Source organism: Cyrtonyx montezumae, unplaced genomic scaffold, assembly GCF_038088225.1.
Source record: "Cyrtonyx montezumae isolate F1298 unplaced genomic scaffold, pur_monq_1.0 scaffold_17, whole genome shotgun sequence".
Classification (NCBI taxonomy): Eukaryota; Metazoa; Chordata; class Aves; order Galliformes; family Odontophoridae; genus Cyrtonyx; species Cyrtonyx montezumae.
The window spans coordinates 26,513,805-26,538,166 of NW_027071903.1; the positions used below are offsets into that span (position 1 = coordinate 26,513,805).

Here is a 24,362-nt window from a genome sequence, read left to right on the forward strand (position 1 = left end):
AGGAGGCCGGGCCGGAAGGACGGTGTCTGCCTGCCTACCCCGTGACCGCCGCAGCCACCGCCCTCCGCCCTCCGCCCGGGGCTGCGGGGAGGGGTCGCCATGGCAGCAGGCGCCCCCAGCGTCGTCCCGGTGCAGCTGGTGGAGCAGCCCAGGTGGGTGCTGGCTACGCGGCCGCCCCGCTCCCGCCTCCCGCCTCCCGCCTCCCGCCTCTCGCCTCTCGCTTCCCGCCCGCGGCGCGAGGCCGCGTCCGTAACCGGGGCGGGCGGTCCGCCTGAGGGGAGAGCGGGCTGCGGCCGTTGTGTCAGCCGCCTCGGCCCGGCAGAGCTGTGTGGAGATCGGTGGCGGCCGCACCGAGCCCCGGGGCTGCGTCCCCGTAAGGCCTTTAGCGGGCTGGCTGCCTCCTGCGGCAGGACGGAACGACCCTCCCGAGCCTTCTTGGGATCTGGGGACGTCGCTTATCCCTGCATCCACTGCTCAGTGTGAGTCACTGAGGTGGAAGGCAGTTCGGCGTTCCCAGAGTTGAACGTGTGAAGCTGAGGGACGCGTTTGCTTAACGCTTGTGATATAGGTGCTTAACGCTGCAGCATGCGTGTGGCAACATCAAGGCCGAAGCCCGGGGATTGCCTTCCACAAACCTACGTTAAAAAAAGATAAGTCAGAGCTCAGACAAACGTGCCGCCGTGGCTGCTGTGCTAACACCGCTGTAAAATGTCTGTGAAACAAGCATTCTAAATACTGACACAGAAAGGAATAACATTACCATCTAGAATTCTGCCAGCAGAGTTATTATACCACAGTCTACAACATTATCATTCATGTGATTTAGAAAAGGGACTGTACAGTGAAATGGCAGAAATTGCATGTGTCAGTTGGAAATGATAGTCAATATTAGGGAAGACTGCAAGCAAACCGAAGAGGGAACAACGTTCTGTTGCTCCAAAGCAGAAAAGTGCAGAAAAATCTGTTTAAAAAGTTCACAGCAAATACTGTTTTGCAGCTTTCCACCCAGAGAATCTTCCAAAACATTTGAATATATATACTGGGACAAAAACACAGCTTTGACAAGCCAGTACAAACTAAATAATTGACTGAAATTTTATAACATCTGTTTCTCATTGCTGTCTTCCTAGTTTTGCTTTGACTAGGCTTCCAGTTCTAGTTTTAGTCTGAATGTAGAAGCCATAGCAAGGTTCCTGTTAATGGATTTTCGTTAGTATACAAAAAAAAACAAACAAACAAACTATCTAAATAGATGCTGCATGCTTTAAAGTCCCTAGGGTAAGACCTGTTTTAATGATTAGTTTTCTTGTCTTCTTAACTGCTTCATCATTTTAGTGTCTAGCTTACGTTAATGAAAACTAATGAGTTAGTGTGTAACCTAAATTGCATTGAGGTAGTTTTGAAGTACAACGTCAAATCACTTATGTCTTAGCAAGATAATGGCATAATCCCACCTCTGTCTCTTTTTACCCACTCTTCTTGCATGAGATGCAAACACTAGAAGTTAAATTTATTTACAGTCTTATGAAAGAAAATAATATGCCAAATCTTTGTCTGTTCTGGAATTTTCAGTGATGCATCCAGAACTTAAAATGGACAATCTGAAGAACCTTCTGTTGCTGTAAAATTGTAGGGTAAATACTGTGTGAATAAGCCACAGGGATAATCAGAGGTTTGAAATTTTAGTGTTGTCTGTATGTATTCATACTGAAATGGCACAGAATCTTTATGAAGTTTGAAAAAATAAAAACTTAGAAGAAAATCAAATTGCTGAGATGTGTTGTAATGAGATGTGTTGTGTGAGATGTGGTGTAATGAGATCTATCTCTGAAGGGAGTGCCTCTGTGTTTGTTCATGTGACAAGCCCTGATGAGCCAGCAATCCACACTGCCGGACTGCTGTATACAGTTCAAGAAAGCTTTGGCAAAGGAAAAGTATGTGAAGGCTGTGATATTTTGTTGCACCTTTCAGCCTTTTCAGGAGAACAAACAAGCAGTAGTTTCCTTTGGCTATCTAACTCCCAAATTAGTTTGTGATTACTTGAATTTTAAAACAAATTTCTTACTAATTAGGATATTATTTTCTAAACAGTCATCTTTGTCACAATGTAAAGTGAAGAGCAGGAATAAGCAGCTTAATGTAGCTCCTGATATAAAAAAAAAACCTCATAAAGTTGAATCAAGTAACACATTTTAGACTATATACTTCCTGTCCTTCTAAAGGTTTCCAACCTGTCTTTTAGATTGCTGAAGCTGAAAGAGAGTTTTATAGCAAAATTTGGATCAACTCCCAAGTTTTATGTTCGTGCACCAGGGCGAGTCAACTTAATAGGTAAAAGAGAAATATTAATCTTTTGTTATTTTATTTGCCATCACAAAAGTATTGTAATTTAAAACATATAATCTGAAACAGTGTTGATCTTTTTTATTTCCTAGATACGTTGCTTCTTAACCATAATTTAAGTTACCAAATATAACCAGCCAAACAGCAATGCATCTGATAAGGCATGAAATGATTCTACCATGATCTCTTTTTCACTCAGCCATAGAGATGTGTTCACAGAACAGCTGGTTGTGATTCAGTGGCTGTCTGGAGAGACACTAATAATATTTATTTAAAGCTTACCTGTGTTTCTATGGCAGCCTTATTTTCTTTAGATTTCTCTATCCATGTTAGGTTTTTGCTTTCCTGAGAGCTCAATTTCTGGTATATTATAGAATAAGCGTATGCATTTGAAGACTTTGTAAGTTAAAGGATTTCAGAAAACAGACCATTAAAATTAATTAGGCCATTGTGCAACTAACGATAATTTTTATCTTGGTGTTCTGTGTATACCAAAACAGCACATGCTAGCTGTCTTGTTCATAAAGGCAGATGTTCACTAAATGCATTTATATCTGAATGCTGCCTTGTGTGCTGTACATATCTATATTCGTTGTTATTTAAATGTAACTATAATTTTATTGTTAAAATGTTCAGAAATTTTATGGAAAGAAAGGCTGCCACTAGCTTTATCCAGCAGCTAATGAACCTCCACACGTGCAGAGGAAACAACATAATGTGAAGTCATGTACTCCCTTTATCTCTTCCAGTCATAATTTGAATGTCACCAATTAGAATTATTTTTTCATACTGACACAGAAGTGCACAACGTAGTTGTTCTCATTGAGGACAGTAATATTTGTAAGAGTTCTTCACAACCCGGTGTTAAAAAATAAAGATTTGTAAATAGATGTAATAGATAAACTCACTAATGAACAAAATCTTCGTGTGGAAATACAAAATGGAGGAAATATACCCCAAACTATCAGGTGTACTTTAAATCGAGACTATACTTAGAAGTTGCCTAATACAGGAAACAGTGCTGAAGTCTATACAAGCCCTGTTTCTGTTACTCTAGAGTTATGCAAAAATAGTTCTAATTCTCTGTCTCTTTGGTAGGAGAACATATAGACTACTGTGGTTATGCTGTGCTCCCTATGGCTATAGAACAAGATATTTTAATTGCAGTAGAACCTGTAAAGACTGAAGTTGTGCAATTGGCCAATACAAATCCTTCGTACTTGTAAGTAATTGCTTTGTTTATTCACTGATTTTTATGAACCTCTTTATGCAAGTGTTATCATAGGTTAATAGAGTTCTGACAAACTTAGATTGCAATATGGAGTTTGTGTACATGGAACGATATAATCAAATTGAACCCAATTCTATCAACATTGTACATTAATTCAGAGCAATAGGTTCACTGTTCCTGTTTCCCACTCTTTTATCTGGATTCCTCTTGTGAAGCCATTGATTTTTCAATCAGTCTGGAAGTGCAACTCTCTCCTCTGTTAGCTAATCTTTCTTGATGTAACCTTCCCAACTGGCAGCAGTTCAGCTTCTCCTGGAGAAGGGAATGAAATGTTTTGTAATCGATTACTGCATATGTAAGCTAACACTCCCTTGCTCTGGAGAACCTGAGGCTGTATTTTCACAATGCGAGGGCTTTAGCAATGATTCTGGATCAAACACACTGTATTCCCTCTTCCATTTCCTTCATAGCTGCTCATACACAGAATCATTGTATAATTTAGGTTGTAAGGGCCCTTTGCAGATGATCTGATGCAATCTGTGGCTGACTGAAAAGTCAAGCAGGTTGTTCAGGGCATTGTTAATTCAAGTTTTGAATATCTTCAAAGGTAGAAACTCCATAACCTCTTTGAGCAACCTGTTCTGCAGTTAGGGCACCCTTGTTGTGAAGTCTTCATGTCTAATTGTATTTTTCTCTTGCTGCAGTTTGCTACATCATTTCTCCCTATATGTCAGAGAAGAGCTTGGTTATATCTTCTGTGGAGCCATATGATGAATGGTCAAAGACACAAATTAGATTATCCAGTACTGTTTTCTTTTACAGGCTGAATGAAACCAGCTGTCCTCTCCTTTCTTTTTAAGTGATGTGCTACTGTACCCTTGTAACCATCACGATGGCCTTATGCTGGACTCCATATGGTTTGCCAATGTCTTTCTCTTATTGGGAAGCCCTTGAACTGGAGACAGTATTCTAGATATGTGCTCACAAGTACTGAACATATGGAAATATTCCTACCATTCCTTTCAGCTCCAGCTGCATTTTTTTTCCACCTCCTTCTTTGTAAATTGACTGATATTTGTGTGGTTACTTGTTAGTTCAGATCAGGTCATTCATCCACATGAAATTTCGTGATCATTTTGCAAAAATCAGATCAGCAGCATTGTTTTAAGCCAATAGCAAATGACTTCCTGAAAGCACAGTGTATGGCAGCACAGGGACAGGAACATAGTGCCAAGAGTGGGAAGTGGGTAAGTATATATTCCTGCTTAAAGCTCAAATTCTTAGAAAAACACATTCTGAGCTGCTGCTTGCAAGTTAAGCAGTTAAAAGGAATTTTCACTTCTATAGAAAGTATAAATATTCAAATACTTTACGCTCACTTTGTGGAGTATATTTTCATAATATGACTGGGGTGAATAAAGAGTTTGCCACTTCCAAGTAGGAATGCCCTGGCTTTATTTTATCCCTAGTCTCCTTGTCTCCACTTTCATCATCTATACATGCTCTGCCTTTTACCAGGTCTAGTACTTGTCTGATCTTAGGATAAAGTGCACTATTCACATTTTTTAATTATTTTTATTTTTGGCCTGGCTAATTTTCTGTCATTTTAGTGACTTGAATTGTAATGCACATGGCACAAAAAGCTAACTCAGGAAAACGGGGGGAACATGCAGTGGTGACCAAGGGGGAAGGAAACTGAGTGGGACCTTTACTTCTGTGTAGTAGAGACCTGCTGTATTGCAAAACCATTCTGCGAGACGAGTTCCAGTAATGCAACAGCTTTGATTAGGGAAAATTGTTATAAAGGATACTAAATTAAAGCACTGACCAAAAGGTAAGCATTTCTACATGGTCTGAGCTTTGGCACATCACGCAATTGAAATGGCTTTCTGAGGCACATACAGTTCCTACCAGATCTAGAATTACAGCCTTTGTATTCAGATTGTCTGCACAGTCGCTATTTCTATATATCTGCTTTGGTTTCAGTTTGAAATCGTATGTTTTAAACCATAAACCAAGAAGAGGTTTCAGAATGTGGCATTAAGCATTCTCTGTTTTGTTGAGACACTGTTACTGAAAAACAAAGCAAAAACATGCCCATAATTTCATAACAAAGAAATATTTTTCAACACTTGGAATGTTACATCATATAACAAAATTGTTGACAGTGTATCTTCCCAGGCTGTTGCACTGGTAGAAACTTAAACCTGTAGTGAATACCTTTGATTAACAAGGACCAATCATGAGCCTTTGTAAAATCACTGTTACCTATTTTATCTGGTAAAATGTGCAGCAGTTCTGTAGCCCTCAACCACTCTGACAGTTTGTGTTAACTTTAGGAGAAACAAAACACTGTTGTGTTTGCTTTTCATCGTAAAGCATCCCACCTCGTCAAGTGGGGGGATGCTTTCATTTCATTTAGATTTAAATGCTATTCAAAAGTTAAAGACTTTTGAAATTCTGGATGACTTCCTTTCACATAGCATCTTTTTAATTGAGAAACACACTTACAAAATACAGATGTGTCAAAAGATGATAATTATCAGTGAGTTTCCTTCTCATAGCATGACCCGAGAATCTTCTTTAAAAATCAGATAAACTAAAAAATCTATGAAACATGGAGGTTCTGTGAGAAAATGCCAAACTGGTCTTCAGCAGTAAGGATTAATTACTTCTCAAGGAAGGAAAAACACATCAGCCATGTGTTTTTTTCACATTATTTAGGAAACTCAACTCTTCTAATTATACCGACCAATTAAATGTTTCTACATAGCACTGGAGGAGGGGAACCCCACGTAAAATAGAAGGGATAGCGTAGACAATAACAGAGTATTTTTACCTCAATGGTAAATTTTGCTTATTTTTATTTATTTGTTTGTTTGTTTTGCAAAGTACTTATATCAAGCTGCCTACCTGCCAGTGTGAGGACAATTAGGCGAGACTGAAGATTTGCTGATTAAAGATAAAACTTGGACATTTAGGAATGAGTTTTTATAACAAATAGAATGATAACAAAAAAATAGATTTAAGCATTCTGGGGACCTTGCCAGTTCCACATCCTGTGTTTGTATGAATTATGTGCACGTGAAACTTGCCAAATTCAAAGCCAACTTTTCTCTCTTTTTCTGTGCGAGAAGATTTCGGAAATACACAAAATGCATTTTAAGAAGTCATTATTTTCATTTATCTGGAGAACCAGCAACTGTATCCCATAGTGTATGTCTTTTTGTTCGTTTACACTTAACTTTGATTGTATAAAAATAGTTATGCAGATAAAATATTTTAGAACACTTTTCCAAGGAAAAGAGGACTTGAAATTAATTTCCTTTTAATCTTCTTATACATTGTTTTCAATCATCTCTGCTTTTTAAAAATAACAATTGTATAAAACAAGCATAATCAAGCATAAGATTATTTTATTCTTCACAAATTTCAACAATCATGTTTTACTGTACTTTGTTTTTTTCATTTTGTTTAAAAGCCATAAGAAAAACAATTTTGTTTTATTATCTGGGAAATTGTTCCAAAGACACATGAATAAAAGCTAGAAGAATTTACTGCTACTCTTTAACTTTACTTGTATTGTAATCTTAACGCTCCCTTTCAGATCTTTCTTATTACTCTGCAATCCCCAATAATTTGCACTTAACTTTGCACAACTCTTCAGTGCTGCACTGCTGATGAAGTCCTGTAAGTGGCACTATTCTGAACAGTTCAGATTGAAAAAGAGCAATTTAAACTGTACAGCAATCTCTGATAGCTTTTACTGTGCTGAATATCGAAATGGAAAGTATAAGCAGCAAAGTGGTCACTCTGAGTTGTTACTTGAAGTGTGAGTTCTGTAGGTTGTGTACTGGCAATACATAGCTAGCATGAGACTTTATGTTTGCATGAACACAAAAAATTGCAGCCTGCCAGGTTAGAGTGATTGTTTTAGTTTTTTCTGACATTCTCAATACCTTTACTTTTCCTTTGCTGGACGTCTGCTGTACTGGCTTCAGGTAGATACAGATATCGTGTGTTTGACAATACAGACTTGTAAACAATCTGCCTTTTGTGATGAGTCTCCAAGGCCTCTGCACATTACTCCGTGTACATTTCCAGATAATCTATTTGTAGAACTGGTTCCTTTAGGAGCATTCAATTTTACAAGTTTAACATTTCTGTCATTTCAGAATGCAGCAGGAAAACCATTATCAGCATTATCCCGGAGGACACAGATAAACTGTTATTTTAGTTATATCCTGTAACATACATAATAGGATTTTGCAGCATTGTGCCTGTTTTAGTGACCTGCCATTCAGAGGAAAGGTGACAAAGATGAATTCCTGAGCAGGGATTACAAGGAAGCCTGAAGAACATTTTTATCTATTCTAGGTTTGACAGAAGTGATGATGTAGATTTATATTTCTTAGAGATTCATGAGAGTTTATACGAATGTGATGGAAGGCGTGCTGCCTTGATTAAGGGTGCTAACGGCTGTTTATTTTCTGAATTTATGTAAAAAAAAGTTTATATATTAAGAAGAATTTTATACTTCTGTCTAAAATATGCTTTAGAACTGATTAATGAAGACCTGAATGAAAAACCACGTATTTTACTAAAACGGACGATTAACATAGAAATGTTTTTGTGCATCAGCAGGTGGCAGTAATAAGCCATGCTATTTTGAACTGAATGTACTGACAAGATAAAGCCACAAGGTTTTTCTGTTTTTGCAGGGATTTCAGTACTAGTGTTAATAACATTCAGATTAACAAAACCAAACCTCAGTGGCATAATTACTTCTTGTGTGGACTGAAGGGTATTCAGGTAAGCCAAATTCATTTAACTTATGAAATCAATGTAGAAGTAAAATACGAGAAGTGTATCTACTTACCTTCAACATTCTTCCCTGCATTCTCTCTTTTTTATAATGTACAGTTATTTGAAGAGGAGATATGAGTGATTTTGTTTTAAATCATTGCCGAGTGCTATATGCATATTTATTACATACATTATGATAACAAATAATTACTTATTTAGTAAAGTCATGATCCAAACCATGTATAAAGATGGCATTTCTATATTTTAGAGTAAAAAAGAATGTTTCCCAATGGAATCACATAATTAAAGTTTGCTTTTGAAAGGTTCAAAGGCTTGTCTGCCAGGACACAAAGGTCATATTTTAGTCCTTTTCCTCCCATGGAAACATTTTAAAAAATGTAATTAATTTCCATTAACATCGGAAACCTACAACTCATGCTCAACAACTGAGTGAAGCTGACTCATTCAGGAGGCAAAAGATATCATAAAAGTAAATAAAGTAAATCCAGTAAGAATCATTACTTATTCAAGACTTAACAGTGTAAAATCTGAATGGGAATTTAAAAATTTCCTAAGTGAGTTAAGAGTACAGCTATGCAGGAAACGGCACGCGTACGGTAACGGCTGGAACGCTGCACAGACAGACGTTTTCCTGTCTGTTCACTTGAGCTTTATCTTCTCCTCTGTGAGCCAGCCTGTCTCCGGAATGGCTTGAAGACTGAACTGCTTGTGAAACCAACTGCTGATCATCAGTATTGTCCTGGGAGGCATCCTGAACTCAGAATTAGGGCTTCTTATAAATCTCACCTGTCCTTTGAAGGTGATTCATGGCCCTTTGAGTGAAAAAACACAGTTAACTTCTCAACCTAGTATTAGTCCAGTGACTTTTCTGGAAGGGCAGATGGGATAAACATTGACGGCAAGGTCAGGTCTCCACAGCCAGCTCAAATTATGGAAAAATGTGCTTTTGAAACTTGCCTCTAGGTGGGCTGTCTAAGTCACTCCACAGGATGATCCAATAGACAAGTGCTGCAGACAGCCAAAAAAGTCTGCATCAGACCTGGAACTTCTGTCTTCAAAATAAGATATTTAAACCACATCACTTTATTACAACCCACAGCTCCTAAATGACCCCCCACCATGTTTAGCGCCCCCATAAATTACTTATGTTTGCAGTAACACGAGTATTCTCAAGTTTATATGGCTCAGTAACATGCATTTAAATTGCACTGACTGTAGAGATAGAGATACAGATTAAGTTTCTTCGCAGTATATCTTTTCTTGTATTAAGGCTGGCATGACCAATTGACTTGTTTTGCAGTCTGCTACTGAGATTTTTTTTTCTTGAGGACAAACTTTTATACTTGAAGGTTAATTTGCAAAGCAGGTTTTCAGACTCTAGTGCTGGCAGAAAATAAGCACAAATGTTACAGACTTAAGAAACACTGAAATACAAGTATTTAGAGGGTCCGTCGGGATAATCTGTTTATATTAAGTTGAACATGCTATCCTTTTGGGACAGAACTATTGCAGAACTTGGCAAAGTCCATTTTCATTTTTGAGACTGAAGTACGTTTTCTATTTAAACATCGCGTGATAAATTTGCAAGCCTGATTCACATTCAAGACAGTCCAGAAACTGTGGATCAGTTTCTGGTTACTCAAGCATTTTCTGTTTTTGAACAAGCCTATCTAGTGTTCTTCATGAAGGGCAGAAATAATATTTCAGGTATGAATTCCCTTCTATTTGTAAAAAGGGAAATTTTAATCCAAAGTGATAGCAGAACACATTGAAGGAGGTGCTTTGTGTTTTCTCTCTTTCTAAAGAAATTTTAGAGTAGTTAAAAATGTGCACAAGGAGTTATGACTTCTCTGTTAAGTGTATCATCTGTGATATTTATCATGTATGTGATATTTATCATATAAAAATGTATCAATATTTATTTTAGAAATAGCATGACAGATACTATGACTGCTGGTTCTTTCCAAAGCATAATGTCTTTCAAGTACCACTGTGGTTTTCTCAGTGCCAGTACCATGGGTAACTCAGGAGATAGAAGTATTTGGCTTTGAACACAGCTAAATGGCTACTAGTTCCTGATGAGCATGATGCGACTCCCTAATACCACATGCCTAAATTAGAAGTAAGGCATGAAGGGGACTTTATACACTTTGAAATACATAAAATGAGGAGCTGGAGTGAAAAGGACAATAGTAGAGGTAACCTCTGGTACTGTCACCATGACAGCTTAGAGCTGAGACAGTGTTGTAAAACCCACCCACAAAGCTTGGTAAATTCTTGGGCATTTAGCCCACCCTGAATTCTGCTTGGGGTACAGTTCTGTCATCCCATATATGTTTCTGTACAGGAATTTCAGGCATACCTTTGGCTGAAGCCCCACCATTGGCTTTGTTCTTGAAGAATAGAATGAAAATTTTGCTTTGTTTTGAAGATACCAGAAGCAGGTCCTTGATTCCAGCAACTCCGCAGAAAGATTCTCTTTCTAAGTATCAGATAATTGCAAGCCTGAGCCTGTCTGTACTTGAAACTGAGATTGTTTATTTTTTCATTGTTAGGAACATTTTGGTCTTAATAACCCAACTGGAATGAATTGTCTGCTAGATGGAACCATCCCTCCAAGTTCTGGTCTTTCTAGCTCCAGTGCTTTGGTGTGCTGTGCAGGACTCGTGACCCTAAAAGCTAATGGAAAAACCCTCTCTAAGGTAATTTACAGTAAAACACAAGAGTGTCAGCAGTAAAATTCTACTTAAAATTAAATATTGTTAATGCCTGTAAACATTAAAAACACGATGCAATTGTTTTTGCAAAGAGTTGTTGGATATAAACTTAAGATATTGCACAATTGAGCAAACATCTTTGGCCAAATTTTGGCAGGATTTGAATTTGGCAAGAAAACAGGCTTACATTAAAGCTGAAAGAAGGAGCATTATTGTAAGCCTGTGTTTTGGCCAACCATCAGGTCCATGCCTGGACCAGATGTGCTATCTGCAGGCCAGGACTGAGGATATATGTGCTAAAGGATGTGGACCACACCCCCGAGGCCTTTACCCTCTCCCTGAATGACTTTTCATGGCTCTAACAGCAGAGCATCTGTTGGAGGCCTGTGGAAGAGGGTTTTTTTTTTTTTTTTTTTTTGATAAATTATATAATCAGCACAAAGTAGAGGTAAAATTCTTCCATCTGACTCTCCTTATTCTTTTCACAGTTTTTTTGGAATGAACATGCTTATAATCCAAAATGTATTCCTCACTTTTTAAAACAAACATTAGTCTGAAAACAAGCCCCAAGTATGTGACCTGTTACCAATACAAGTGTTAGCAGAATTTGGCTCATGTCATAAAAATTTCTGGAGGAGTCATGGTCCTTGAAAGTGCCGTATGGAAATGAAGTTCTCTCCAGTAAAAATCTCTGGTTAAGTGAAACTAGGATCTTAAATTAGAACATTGTCAGGAAGAGAAAAGAACAGATCTAAATATGACTGTTACGCATATTTTTGTCTATTGTCTAAGTAAGTCAGAAATTCCCAAATTACGGTACGCAGCCAACTTTAAGTGGTACATGATGGCAGCTGTTAACTATGCTTGTATATAAGCACTTATGTAAGCCATAAGGTAAACAGCTCCACACAGAAAGTTTTCTAGATCAGTTGTGGCTGGCTTGTATGTGTGGTTGTAGCTACAACAATCTGCTGAGCGTTAAGTTCTCCAACTCACATTGCACAGCTCAACTCGGGTGCTTCAGGAAGGTATCAAGCAGGGCTGAGGCAGCAAGAAGCAGGGTTCAGAAGGTGGGTAGGCTTTCCAAGGAAGCAGGATGCGGCCAGAGTCAGTGTCACCTTGCTTTGTGTTGGTGCTATATATGGTCAAAAGGTAAGTAAGGGATTAGACATTTAACAAAGGTGAGACAATGGTAGATGAATATATGGAACCCAGGACCCCAGTTTGATGAGGGAGAGGTTTGCAGGAAGAGGGCTGGGGGTGACAAATGTGCTTCTTTTATATGCCTGTACCTGGTCTGACAAAAAACTTCAGCTTTTGCGTAGGTGGTCACATCACAGGTCAGCAGCATCTTTGATGGTGCTAATCAAAAGGACTGAGTTCAGGAACTCCTGATCAGTCTCTGAAGTACGTGTGTTCAGAGAGAAACTGGGTATCTGCAGAGTCCATAAAACTGACAGAGGTCAGAAAGCCTGAGTTTTACTATGTAGTTGAGATCTGTAACTGGAAAACCAGAAGCCAGGTTTCATTATTCCAAGAAATATTGCAGAGCTTTCTTGAGAGAATAAATGATACGTTGTGTATCTTAAGCTGAATTTACCCAAGGCCTTCGAGTACTCAGCAGAATTATGTCAGACTTGTTCTAAAAAAAGTTGCAAAACTCTTTTTAGCATTTTTATAGGAAATTGTGGAGGAACAAAAGGAAGACAGAGACTCCACTTAATATCTTTCCTTGTCTTCTGCTTGCTGGTTGAAAAAGGTGCTAGAAATTAATGTTGTGTCTCAAATATAGTAGCACATACAGAAGAGACACGATCCCGCATTTTTGCCAGGAGCTCCTGCTGTCTGCAGACAGATGTTTTGTACCTGTGATGAAAAAAAAGAGCATCCACAAATGAGGATTCCCAGTAGTCAGCATAGGGGCAGACAATATTATATCCAAGGTTTTGTGTGCTTAGATAGACCACCTGGCTTTGGTGGGTAAGACAGAGGATAGCAACTCTGCAGACTAATTATTTTTGTTCAGGCTCAGACTTCCCCAGATCTTGCAGAATGTGATTTTACTGTCCTGTGTTCTTGGTTAATTTATGATTTAGCATTAGAGACCTCCTGTGTCTAGACAGATCCAGGTTTAATATTGCACTGAACTGCTGCTTAGCCTTCACAGAATCACAGAATTGCAGGGCTTGGAAGGGACCTCAGGAGATCATGGAGTCCAACCCCCTGCTACAGCAGGTTCCCTACAGTTAGGTCGCACAGGTCGGTGTCCAGACAGCACTTGAATTAGCGCTCTCCCTCAGAAGGAGACTCCACCACCTCTCTGTGCAGCCTGTTCCAGTGTTCCATCACCCAAAATGCAAAGTTCTTCACATTTGTATGGAACTTCCTATGTTCAGAACTGCATCGTATAAGGCAGTGCTAATGGGAGTGTAAATGAGAGCAGCATAGGCCCGTGAGTCCTCAGAAGCGTAAAATGTGCTCTGGTGACTTCTACAGTTCCTACTGCATCCTATGCTGGTGTCAAATGCTACAGGTGCAGGATCTGGGAGTGCTGTGTGTCACCTGGGAGCTCCTCCCTGACATGGCAATTCTTAGCTGACCAGAATTGAGGGCATTCCAGAAACCAGATCAGGACCTTGTATTTTTAAGGCTCTGGATATTTGCGTTAGCTTATTTTTGTGGAAGAAATAATCACTTTACCTCTGTCTCTCACCTATATTTTCAGATGCTTATATTTTCAAAAGTTGTAAATAATAGCATTTATAAGTAACAACGTTTGGTCATTGGGGTGCGCTGTCTTAGTAATTTTATGAGAAAAGATTGGCTTTTTGCCCCTCATTAGTCTGATGAACTTTGCAAAATCTTATTACTGTGATCCGCAGCAGCAGGACATAGAACTTTTGGCTTTGGAATCAAATTTGGCTGAATGGTAGGGCTTCTGTAGCCAAAAGTATGAAAAATTGACCTTTTACTGAACGGAACATTTATCTGTTTTTCTTCCATGAAACTATTTTTATTAGAATATTTGAGTTATGTGCTCTCTTCCCCGATAAATGTAAGTTTTAAATAGCAGCTGCAGAGTAAAAGTTGGTGAAATTTAGAGATTTTATGAGATAACACTTTCAGTGTGAAGTCTGGGCCTAGGAGATTAAGAGGCCTAAAGAAACCCAAACCCCAACATGAAAAATATTGTAGAAACATAGTTAGAATTTCATGGTGGCTTAATTTAAAAATAGCACTTTTTTGACATTGGAAACAAAATGAGGAAAAAACATGTTCTCTAATTATTGTGTGTAACAGTCTGCAATAGGGCATTGTTTCAGTTTGCATACAGTATTTTTTTAAAAACCCAGCACACACATACACAATAGTTTAGGGAAAATACTAGGCTAAGACAATTCAGCCAGATGTGCAGTGCTAACCAGTTGCAGCAGTGCAATAGCATTCAAATAGCAAGATGGAAAATTTAGAGTGTGATCTTTAAAGAATCCATTTTTCTTCTTCAAACAGGATACCAGTCTGAGACTGCTGGCATCGCTTGAAAAGCGACAATGCTCAGTATTGGCATCTGATTTTAAAGTGATTTTTATTTTAATGTTACAAAATCAATCTTTTGTACAACCTTTCATCAGGAAAAGATACTTTTTGTAAAGGAAATAGAATAATGCTCTAAATTGTCCCAACTTTGTGTTTCATAGTAGGAACTAATGAGTACAGAAAATCATTTAGTACTTTTGAATAACTAGATTTACTTGAAAGATGTGATGATACTGTTGCTGTCCAAATGTTAAATCTTGTGGTCCTAAGTTCTCTTCAGGCACCCTAATATTTCTTTTCTGTTGCTCAAGGCTGGGCAGCTGTGCACGTGCTTATTGGGAAAAATAGATCAAAACTAAGTAAGATTTATTTAATTTAATGTAAAATGTTGAGCATAGGACGTTACTAACTGGAGTGTGCGGTTTTCAAAATGTTTGACATTGATCTGTATTTAAACAGTTAAATTACCTGGTAATGTCACTGATTTCAGTGGGAGAAGAGAGGGCCAACATGAATCGTCTCTGTCTTGCTTCTGAAACCTGTATACTGAAAGGAAGGATACGATAATTATTTCTGATACAAAATAGGGGTTTAATATCTACAAGAAAATCTATGAATATCTATATTGAGAGCGTGACTTTGAAATTAATAATGTGTGATGGTAATTCTGATTAGGATCATTTTATAATGCTTCTGCATCAAAAATGTTTGATAAATCCATAGTGAGGTTATTTCTATAAGAAACTCAAGTTTCTTCCTCAGAAAATGGCACCTAGATGCTGTATTTCAGAGTACTAGTGATATTGAGAAATGCTAAAGATCCATTCTCCCTATGGATTTAAAAATCAGGGTTCTTTGTTAAATATGACTGTGTGTGTTTGTAATCAAGGGGAAACAGAGTACTTCATAGCAGTGGTAATCAAAGGCTGTAATCTCTCATCAACCAAATTGATAATCTTTTATTTGAGCATGTTAGAGGGCAGACAAAGTCAAGCTAAGATTGCTGTGGTTATGAGGGTGTTCAGATGCTATCTGACAAATACTTTCCTATTTCTGAAAAAAAGTATGCACAATTACCTTGCAAAACATATGTGAACTTTAGCTAATTGGGATTTTGTATGCAAACTGAAAGCAGATGGTAACTTCCAGCAGGCTATTCCTCGTCAAGAGCAGATATTAAAAATAAGGACATTCCTGGTAGTGAAAATGACCTCAAAATTGGAACAACATTCTATACTCTAATAAATGAAACACAGTGCTGTATATTTCAGAAGTAATTTTCATGCATACATGTACAAATAAAGCATGCAAAGATTGAAAAAAATATCGTATCTTTCTGACGTTTAATATGCTTTAAGTGATGTTTTCTTGCACTTAAATAGTGTCTTCCCACCTTTCAGCTCAGTCCCTGTAGGATTTCTCAGAAAATTTACTGGGTTCTAAATTTGCCATAAAATAACCCCCCCACTCAGAGTTGTAAGGGGATTAGCAGAATGAGACTGACTTTTCAGGTGAAACCAGACAAAATATTAATGAATGTGCGCTGGAGAAACCAAATGTACGTACAGGAATTTTGGCTTGATAAATACTGAAACATCAAATTAGTTAAATTTGCTCTCTGAATTGATTTTTTTGATCACTGAAAATGTCAGTCTAAAAATAACTCTCATTAATGAATGTATTTTCTTCATAGAAGAGCTTCCCTTCAGGAACTGTAAACTTTAGAACAGGAAGATTAGCAATTACGATTCCTGTCTTGTTATATATAGAAAATGTAGCATGTTTAACCCTGGCTGGAGTGAACTTACAAAATAATCACTGAGGTAGATGCAATTTAATACTATCATTTTATAGAGAAGGCTGCTTTATTTTGGTTGCTGTCATTCTGGGTTTGTATATATCAAGTTTCTGTGTAATGTAGGGTAAGCTGTTCCAAAAAAGTACTAAGCAACACTAATTCTGTTTCACTAACAAATATTTGCCTGTCTCCTACTCACTAATTGTCTTACTTTTTTAAGGGGTTTAATCTTACACAAGTTTACTTCTTTGAAGGTCTTTCTGAGATTGAAAGGGATTGATCACTGGTATGGAACATATTGACAGTGACAGTTATATAGGGACAAATTCTGTCACAGTTTACATACTGTCCAGACCCATTGCACTGAGTGAAAATCAGAGCAGTTGGCCCTTGGCCTTTTGGGGAGCAAGGGGACTATTAAAGTTGAAACTCCTTTATCTGTTCTCGCTCAGATAATTCTTTAGGAGGATTCTATTTTTAAGAAAACGTTTTTAAGTGAATTTGGTTAATTTTTATTACATATTTTATACCTGAACACCATTTAGACATTTGTGGTCATTATTAATAGCATCAAACTGAAATAAGCTAAATTATGGAGCAACAGAGAATCAAGTGAGCTGTGTTGGGTGGTTTGTAAGTTATCACACAGCTGAAGCATCAGGGTAAAAGTGGTCAAACATAATACAACATTGTCTGGAAACAGAAAAATGATCTTTATCAGTTCTTCAGCATTTTTTCAAATACTCAGTTTAAAATTAAAATCTGAGTTTTAGGTGTTTCTTATTGAAAAGTAAACATGCAGACAAAAATACACACTAGTGAAAAGTATCATTTTACTGACAATCCACTTTTCCCATTAAAAAAAACAACAAAGAAACTATCATAATGCAGAGCTCTTGATGAGTTCTCATTACAAGTAATCTCTCTACCTAGAGTAACTACACATGAGGCAACTGATAATAAAAAATCACAACCCTTCTTTGTCAGACTAAATTATATCCCCACTAATATGATTTCCTAGATAGACTTTCTGCATGCTCGATAGGAAATCTTGTGGCTCAAAGATAAAACAGGTTTAAGTGGTAGTAATTTCGTTCCTTGTAACCCAAGATTGACTTGCTCCTTATCAGGGAGAACCTCAAATTGTTTCAAACAAAAAGCAGAGGTAGGTAGTAGAGCTCTTAGATCAAAGGCTAGCCTAGGCCTGCTCATGGGAGCCAGTTGCCTGATAGACAAACTTGTAAGCACTGCCTCCTGCAACAGGATACATTCTGAGCATAATTTAGAATTAAGCTTCTGAAAAGAATGAAGAAGAAGGAAGCACTCTGAAAAAGATACATTTTATGTATTGCTAGTTTTCACTTTTTCCAGACTGAAGTTGTCTAAAACCTAACAGTTTGGTTTTGAAAACCTTGAGAGACAGCAACTTCCTTAAAGAGATTATTGCTTTAAATATATCTTCACGCTTAATGGCTTTTCAGGCAAGTGAGTGAAAAGCATGTGCTATGACTGTACTCTGAATGTTGTTGCTTTTTATTGTTTTAATTAAGCATATTCTCATTTAATGTGCTGTATCTGTTATGTTGGATAAAGAGCAAAAATGTTTAGCTAAGTATCTCATATAACTCACTGATACTAAACATCCCCCACTCACTCACAGCCAATCTGGCACATGTTCTTGCCAACAGATATAAAAGTACTGCTTGTGTTTGTTTGTGTCATATTGGATCTGGCATTCAAAAGTTGCAATATTTTGTTTCCTGACAGATCAGCACTCACTTACCAGCAACTACTACTGTCATGTTATGCTCATCCCTTTCACGTGTTCAGAGGCTCAACAGACCAGCTGTACACAACAGCTCGATATTTAAGTGCACAGAGCAGGTATAGGCACAGGGACCTGGCACAGTGGTGGCTGATGTGGTCACAAGCTCAGTGAAAGGCAACAACAGTACTGAACTGGCTGAGGATGCATTATCCTATGTCTGCATAAACACGTATTGACACACATTTATCGTTGCTCATTTGCCACATAAAAATTGCAAAAGATGCAGTGAAATTTTGTATCAGATAGTCTTAGGAAAACTGGAAGTCTGCCTCTGTTCTTTCTTAGAAACCAAGATAATAAAATTGAAAAAAAAGTTCAGGGAAAAGCCACGTGGATGATTACAGGTACAGAATGACCTCAGTAAAAGTAAGCTAGAAATCTTATGCAAGATTGCACATTAAGAAGAGGTGAGAGGAGTCCATAAAATGATTAATGCAACCAATGTAGTGGATAGGAATCAATTGTTCATCGTTTGTCACACTGTAAGAGCCAGAGCTCAAATGAAGCTAGCCAGGAGCATGTTCAACATCAGCAGGAGATGCTTCATTACCTGAGAAGTTGTGGAAGTCTTTGTTACTGGATGTTCCACATGCAAAAACTTTGGATGGGTTAGATCAGAGTCTGGACAAGTTCATAAATAAGAAATCCATTACTGGTCACTAGGTGTACAGAGCTCACGTTCAGTTCAGCAAGCTGTTTATCAGAAAACGGTGTTGGTAGAATGTCTTCTACACTTGGCCTTTGCTCATACTAAGCCCACTTTCTGATACAAAATACTGAACTAGATGTGGATTTGGTCTCACCCACCATGTTTTCTTTTATGTTAATATATCCTATATTTTTCTATATTTTTATTCTGAAAAAAGTTTTAAAATTGATTTTAGCTAACTGAAAACCTGCTACTAACTCAGGAGCATCATGTTATACTTCTTGGCTAGTGTTAGGGTTTGGGAGGGAAGGAGGGAGGGCACTTTAAATATATTGCTTTGCTTGTTAAGTAGTGTAGGTGACAGCCTAGGATTTATTGTCTACACGATTCACAAATGAAGTTCTGGTCTAGCCTGCCTTGTTAGAACAACTTTCCTGGGAGAATAATAAATTCAGAGGGCAGTAGCATATAGATCACAGAACAGTTGGGACAAGGAATTTTTGATTCCTCTGATTAATTAAGTCATTTGTTTTTAGTTGAAATGTTGCTATTCAGACCAAATTATACGTTGATTTCAGTATCTTTTTATTCCACTTTTCATCACCATCATCTTAAAAAGATTTTAAGCCTAATCAGCATAGGTTTCCCTGATAGTATATTCATTAGAGAAATAAGCTGCAATACTGGAAATAGGGAGGTTTTTGAATTCCTATTTCTGCTTTGTGACTGATTCACATGGCTTTGAACATATCATGTAAATATCTGTACTGTGTCTAAATTGAAGATAACAGGAATTATAGGAATGCTTTTAAGGTAAAGTATGTAAAATTCTGTGAAGACTTAAATTACGATTTATTAGTGTTTTTGAAATAGTGCTTTAAGGATGGGAGGATCATGCTCATGGATCTTAGGTGCACAGAACTATTTATATTTTGTGGTAAGCAGAGATTGACCTCACATATGGATCAGAATACAGAGGATGGAAGTACAGTCTGTGTGCAGAAGGGGTTTAGTCTTTCAACAGTATTTCTTGTAGCTCCTCATGAAGAAGAAATGTGTGCTTTTACCTAGCTCTACAAGAACACCTGATCAGGACCTATTCCTGCTACTGCAGAATTCAATAGGAATGGAATTGTTTATTTTATATGTGTTGTAGTTGTTCTTTTAGCCACAGCAGGGAGTGGCTAGCTGCCTCTGAACCAGGTGCAGAATGGTGCAACAGTGCAGCCTGGGGTGCATTCCCCCAAACCTGGCAGTGAAAATACTGAGTTAATTCTGCAGGAGCTGTCGTACAGCCAGGGGAAAGAAGATCATGCATGCCTAGGTACTGTTCAGACATACACTTGGGATCTTGTCAAATGGTGCAGTGAAATCTGGGATCTGAGAAACTCTATATTTACAGGTGAGACAATACTGATCGTGAGAGATGAATAACAGAGGATTGAAACAGCCCCTGCCTTAAAGATCTGGGTGTTGAATAGAAATGAGATGAATAGAAATGGGGCATTGCTCTGAGACAGGCACAAGTTGGTTCTTCTCATTGCAACGTTCTGTCAGTTTTCTTCCTTAGAGCATTTTTATGTGGATGCCTTAAGTCAGAGAACTCAAATACCAAGATGAGCTCTTTTTCAGTTTCTAAGAATGATCACATATATTTATAAGAATCCCAAGTAGTAATCGCTAATTACCAAGTAAGAGATACTCCTCACTTTATTGAGGAAATGAAGCTATGATGAAGTAAAGGGACTTCCCCTGAATTGCAGGAAACTTAATGTGGAGCTAGAAATTGAGCCCAGACTTCCTGAGGTTCATTTCAGTGTTTTAGTCCATCCTCTTCCAAGTATCAAGTATGTACACAAGACTCTCCAATTTAGTCTTCATGTTAGCTTCCAGTGCTACAATGCAGTTCCTCTGAACTTTGCCCTCTCATTCATTTTAGCAAAAAGGCAAACATTTGGCCATTTGTTTCAATAGTGAGTAAAAACTGTTTTATATACAGATGACGCTTTCCCCTCCATTCACATGCTTCTCATCCTAGTATTAGAAGGCCTGCCTGTGTCAGCGAGGGCCTGTTTAAATTAGAAACCAAATCATGTTTCAGGGATGCCTTGGGCTGTCTTGTGGAAAGGGTTCTTCTCAACCCTTGCCAGTTACTACTTGGTGGTCCTGCCAATCCTTGCTGAGTTTCAAAACAAAAGTTGCTCAAGCTCAAACAGCACTGTTAGCCCAGCGTACGCAGCTGGATGGCTGGTGAGCTGGGACAGAGCAAGGCCCAGTGCCTAACCAGGCACAGCTCACCAGGCCATGTAAAGGGACAGGGGAGTGGCACTGTCCTAATTGCTAACATTCCTCCTCTGCAAGACTTCTCCTGATATTTATTTAATAAACCCAGGCTCATAAAGTCTAAAAGATTTGAGCAATCAAGTGGTAGCCAATTTGAATTTGTATACAGAGATGACATACAGCCAAGCTAAGTGAAGGGTGAAATGCTCCATTTCTGACTTCTGCAATGGGAGCTGTGCCCAAGAGTGGAATATACACTGACAGTGTTTTTGGAATGTACTTCAGCCCAGGTTTGCAAAGCCACAGCTCCTATTTGATTGCATATGACCAGTATGCTGGCATGGTCTTTTTCAGCCCCTGTGGAGAAGCTTCTGTTGCTGTCAGTAAATAATATTCATCAACTCCAGTTTGATGTCTCCTGACAGGGGCTGCAAAAGTCAAGGATGTGGTATTGCTCTGTTCTCAGAGGTTCTGCAGAACTGTCTGAAACATGCCTGCATTTCCATGTCCCAGCAAGAGATGCTTGTGAACAGGCACTCCTTCACATGTAGGAAGGAGTTCATCCAGAGGCTGCTTTGTGTGAAGGTTTGTTCTTTCTTACTGTGGAATGTTGCTGAGAATTTTAGCATTAAATGGAGAAAAAAGCATTACATGCATTACCATGGCAGAATTATTTCCAATTTGTACTGAAGCAGGGACAAATGGTGAGAGGACGAAGAGGTCTAAGGTTCAAACTGGAATGGGACTTCTTGCTATGGATGTGGGACAAGAGAATACCAAAGGAATACCAAATGCTGATGAACCTGATCTTCAGTAAAAGGCAGAGGGACATTATTTTCCCTAAAATGTAGAAAATTAAAATGTGTAATGTTTCTCTATCTTAGACAAAAAAGTATTATCTCTAGTTCAGCTCATTTGAAAAATACACAAGGGAAAGGCAGCATAGAAAAGAAGAGTATTTTTGGTGATTGTACTTTCCATGCTTTCTCATTTGTGCTCATATTCTCATGAGTGGTCCTTTCCCTTGTACAACATCCATCTGAGGTAAACAAACCCTTTGGTCTTTTCACCTGTATGAGGGTATCTGCTTAAACAGAAACAGCAGCATTAGTCTGATGACGACCTGAACTCCCTTGATGTTTGATTCAGAGAAGTAGTCTGCTTAGTTTTGGAGTAATTTGTAGAAGTTCTTTTGATAACTTTTGCTTATCGGCTTGAGGTTTATTGACCATAACTGCATTGTGAACTGAGTAAAATGGTTGCTACTGCATTTGCAAGCAGCTCAGCATGATTATACTGATCTAAGCACCACATTTACAACTTTGTCTGCGGTGCCATTACGGAAATTAAGTGAGCTAGCAGGAAGGCACACTGCACGTATCTCATTCTTAGCATGGTGATTTACTGCCTCTGTCTGCTGCCTTTTACAGTTCTGTACTGGCTAATGTCCCTGCCTCGCTGGTTAGCTTGTTTAAGTCATGTGATGCTTCATCTGTAGTGAGGAATCTGAATCTGACTTCGCCACCAGAATGAGAAACAGTCTGCAACTTCATTTTAAAGTTCTTTTCTCATCTTTCCTGTGGTTACGTTGTGCTTAGAAAAACAAACCGATAGGGGTCATGGTATGGGATGTGTATGCTTTCCTTTTGACTTTCTTCATTACGAAAAGTCTGTGTTCTTCAGCTATTCTCCACGGCTTCTCTGGTGTTCTGTTTTGACTTGGCCTGATGGCTGAAAGCTTTCCTGTAAATTATTACTTTTGACAGTTATGATAGTGATATTCCACACTCCCATAGTGTCCTCTGACCTGCAGGTATCAGAATGCACAAAGATATGCCTAAAATGTCACAAAAGAATGTGAATCACATATACTTACAAATTATGTCAGATAAACAATGTAAGTGGAGTACAGTATCTCAAAGAGAAGTGACAAGCATCACTGATTATTTACAGTGAGAAAGGATTTCTGAGTTAGGTTCAATCCATAACTTCTGATTATTGAGTCAGTGCATGAAAGCAGTGTAATTTGCCATAATTCTGTAAGCTAACAAGATAAGCGCACACATGGATTCAACTAATCAATCAACAAAATATTAGTTACTGGGGTGAAGAAGTGTGAGGTGAACGAGGAAGGTGGGAGAGGACAGCTACTAGTGTTAAGAATCTAAATAAAGTTGCTCTGAAAAACTGGCTGTGGTGGGTCCAGTGGAGGCTGCATAGTTGCTTCTCTTTTTCTTCATAATAAAAGGAAAAAGAGGCCATGTGGCATCCTGGTTGATACCAGCTTCTTCCACTCAGTGTGTGAGAATGGTATCAGAGCTGTCATTAGCTCCTTCATTTTCACACTAGTTCATATGCAAGCAATGCAAAAGTATCATCATTACTCCGGGCTAAAGGTTCACATTCAATGTTTTCTTTTTTTTCAGGTGGAACTTGCAGAAATTTGTACAAAGAGTGAGCGTTACATTGGCACAGAAGGTGGAGGAATGGACCAGTCAATCTCTTTTCTGGCCGAAGAAGGAACTGTATGTGAATCTTTGTAATCTAAGTCAACAGTTTAACATTACTTAATGTAAACAGCAATGTCTTCATATGTACCTAGCAGAAAGACAAGAAACTGGATTACCTTGGCAAGCAGGATAAGCACCACTGCAAAATAAAGAGTAATGATATGTATAATTATACATACAATTGAGTGTGACAGTTTGAAGGACTAAGATAGTAAAAATTAGAAATGAAGAGAAGGAGAAAAGAAAAGATGTGGGGAAAGATGCACGAGCTCCAGGTTCCACGCTGTTCAGCTAATTGATCACGGAACTTTGAGCACTTCCCATATAATGAAATCTGAATACTTGGTATGCCTTGTATTCTGTGCAAATGGGGATCATTCTAACAAAAATGCTTTCTTGAAACTTTTTATAACCAAACAGTTCTAGGAAGTTTTGCCAGGTCAAGCTAGAAAGACAATGGAGATTTTTTTCCCCAGTTCTGCTAATTCCAGAATTGGCTGTATTCTGTTGTAGAAGGTATTTTGCTGTCTTAAACATGGTGAGAGAAGGTGGACAAGCCACGACATGCAGCGCCTGATAAGTTATGCATGAGTGCTTGCACTTGAATTTACAGTGGTGTTCACCCACTGTTGCAGAAAG

General features: G+C 38.3%; 1 protein-coding gene across 1 annotated transcript in view; it reads left to right on the plus strand.

Moving 5' to 3' along the window:
- The first annotated feature begins 26 nt into the window (after positions 1–26).
- GALK2 (galactokinase 2) overlaps positions 27–24,362 on the plus strand; it is a 47,303-nt gene continuing 22,967 nt past the window's right edge. Inside the window, exons 1-6 of the mRNA XM_065733924.1 lie at positions 27–152; positions 2,243–2,331; positions 3,442–3,565; positions 8,296–8,386; positions 10,957–11,103; positions 23,640–23,738. Coding sequence (XP_065589996.1) covers positions 100–152; positions 2,243–2,331; positions 3,442–3,565; positions 8,296–8,386; positions 10,957–11,103; positions 23,640–23,738 — 603 coding nt within the window. The 5' untranslated portion in view covers positions 27–99. The remainder of the gene's footprint in view (positions 153–2,242; positions 2,332–3,441; positions 3,566–8,295; positions 8,387–10,956; positions 11,104–23,639; positions 23,739–24,362) is intronic.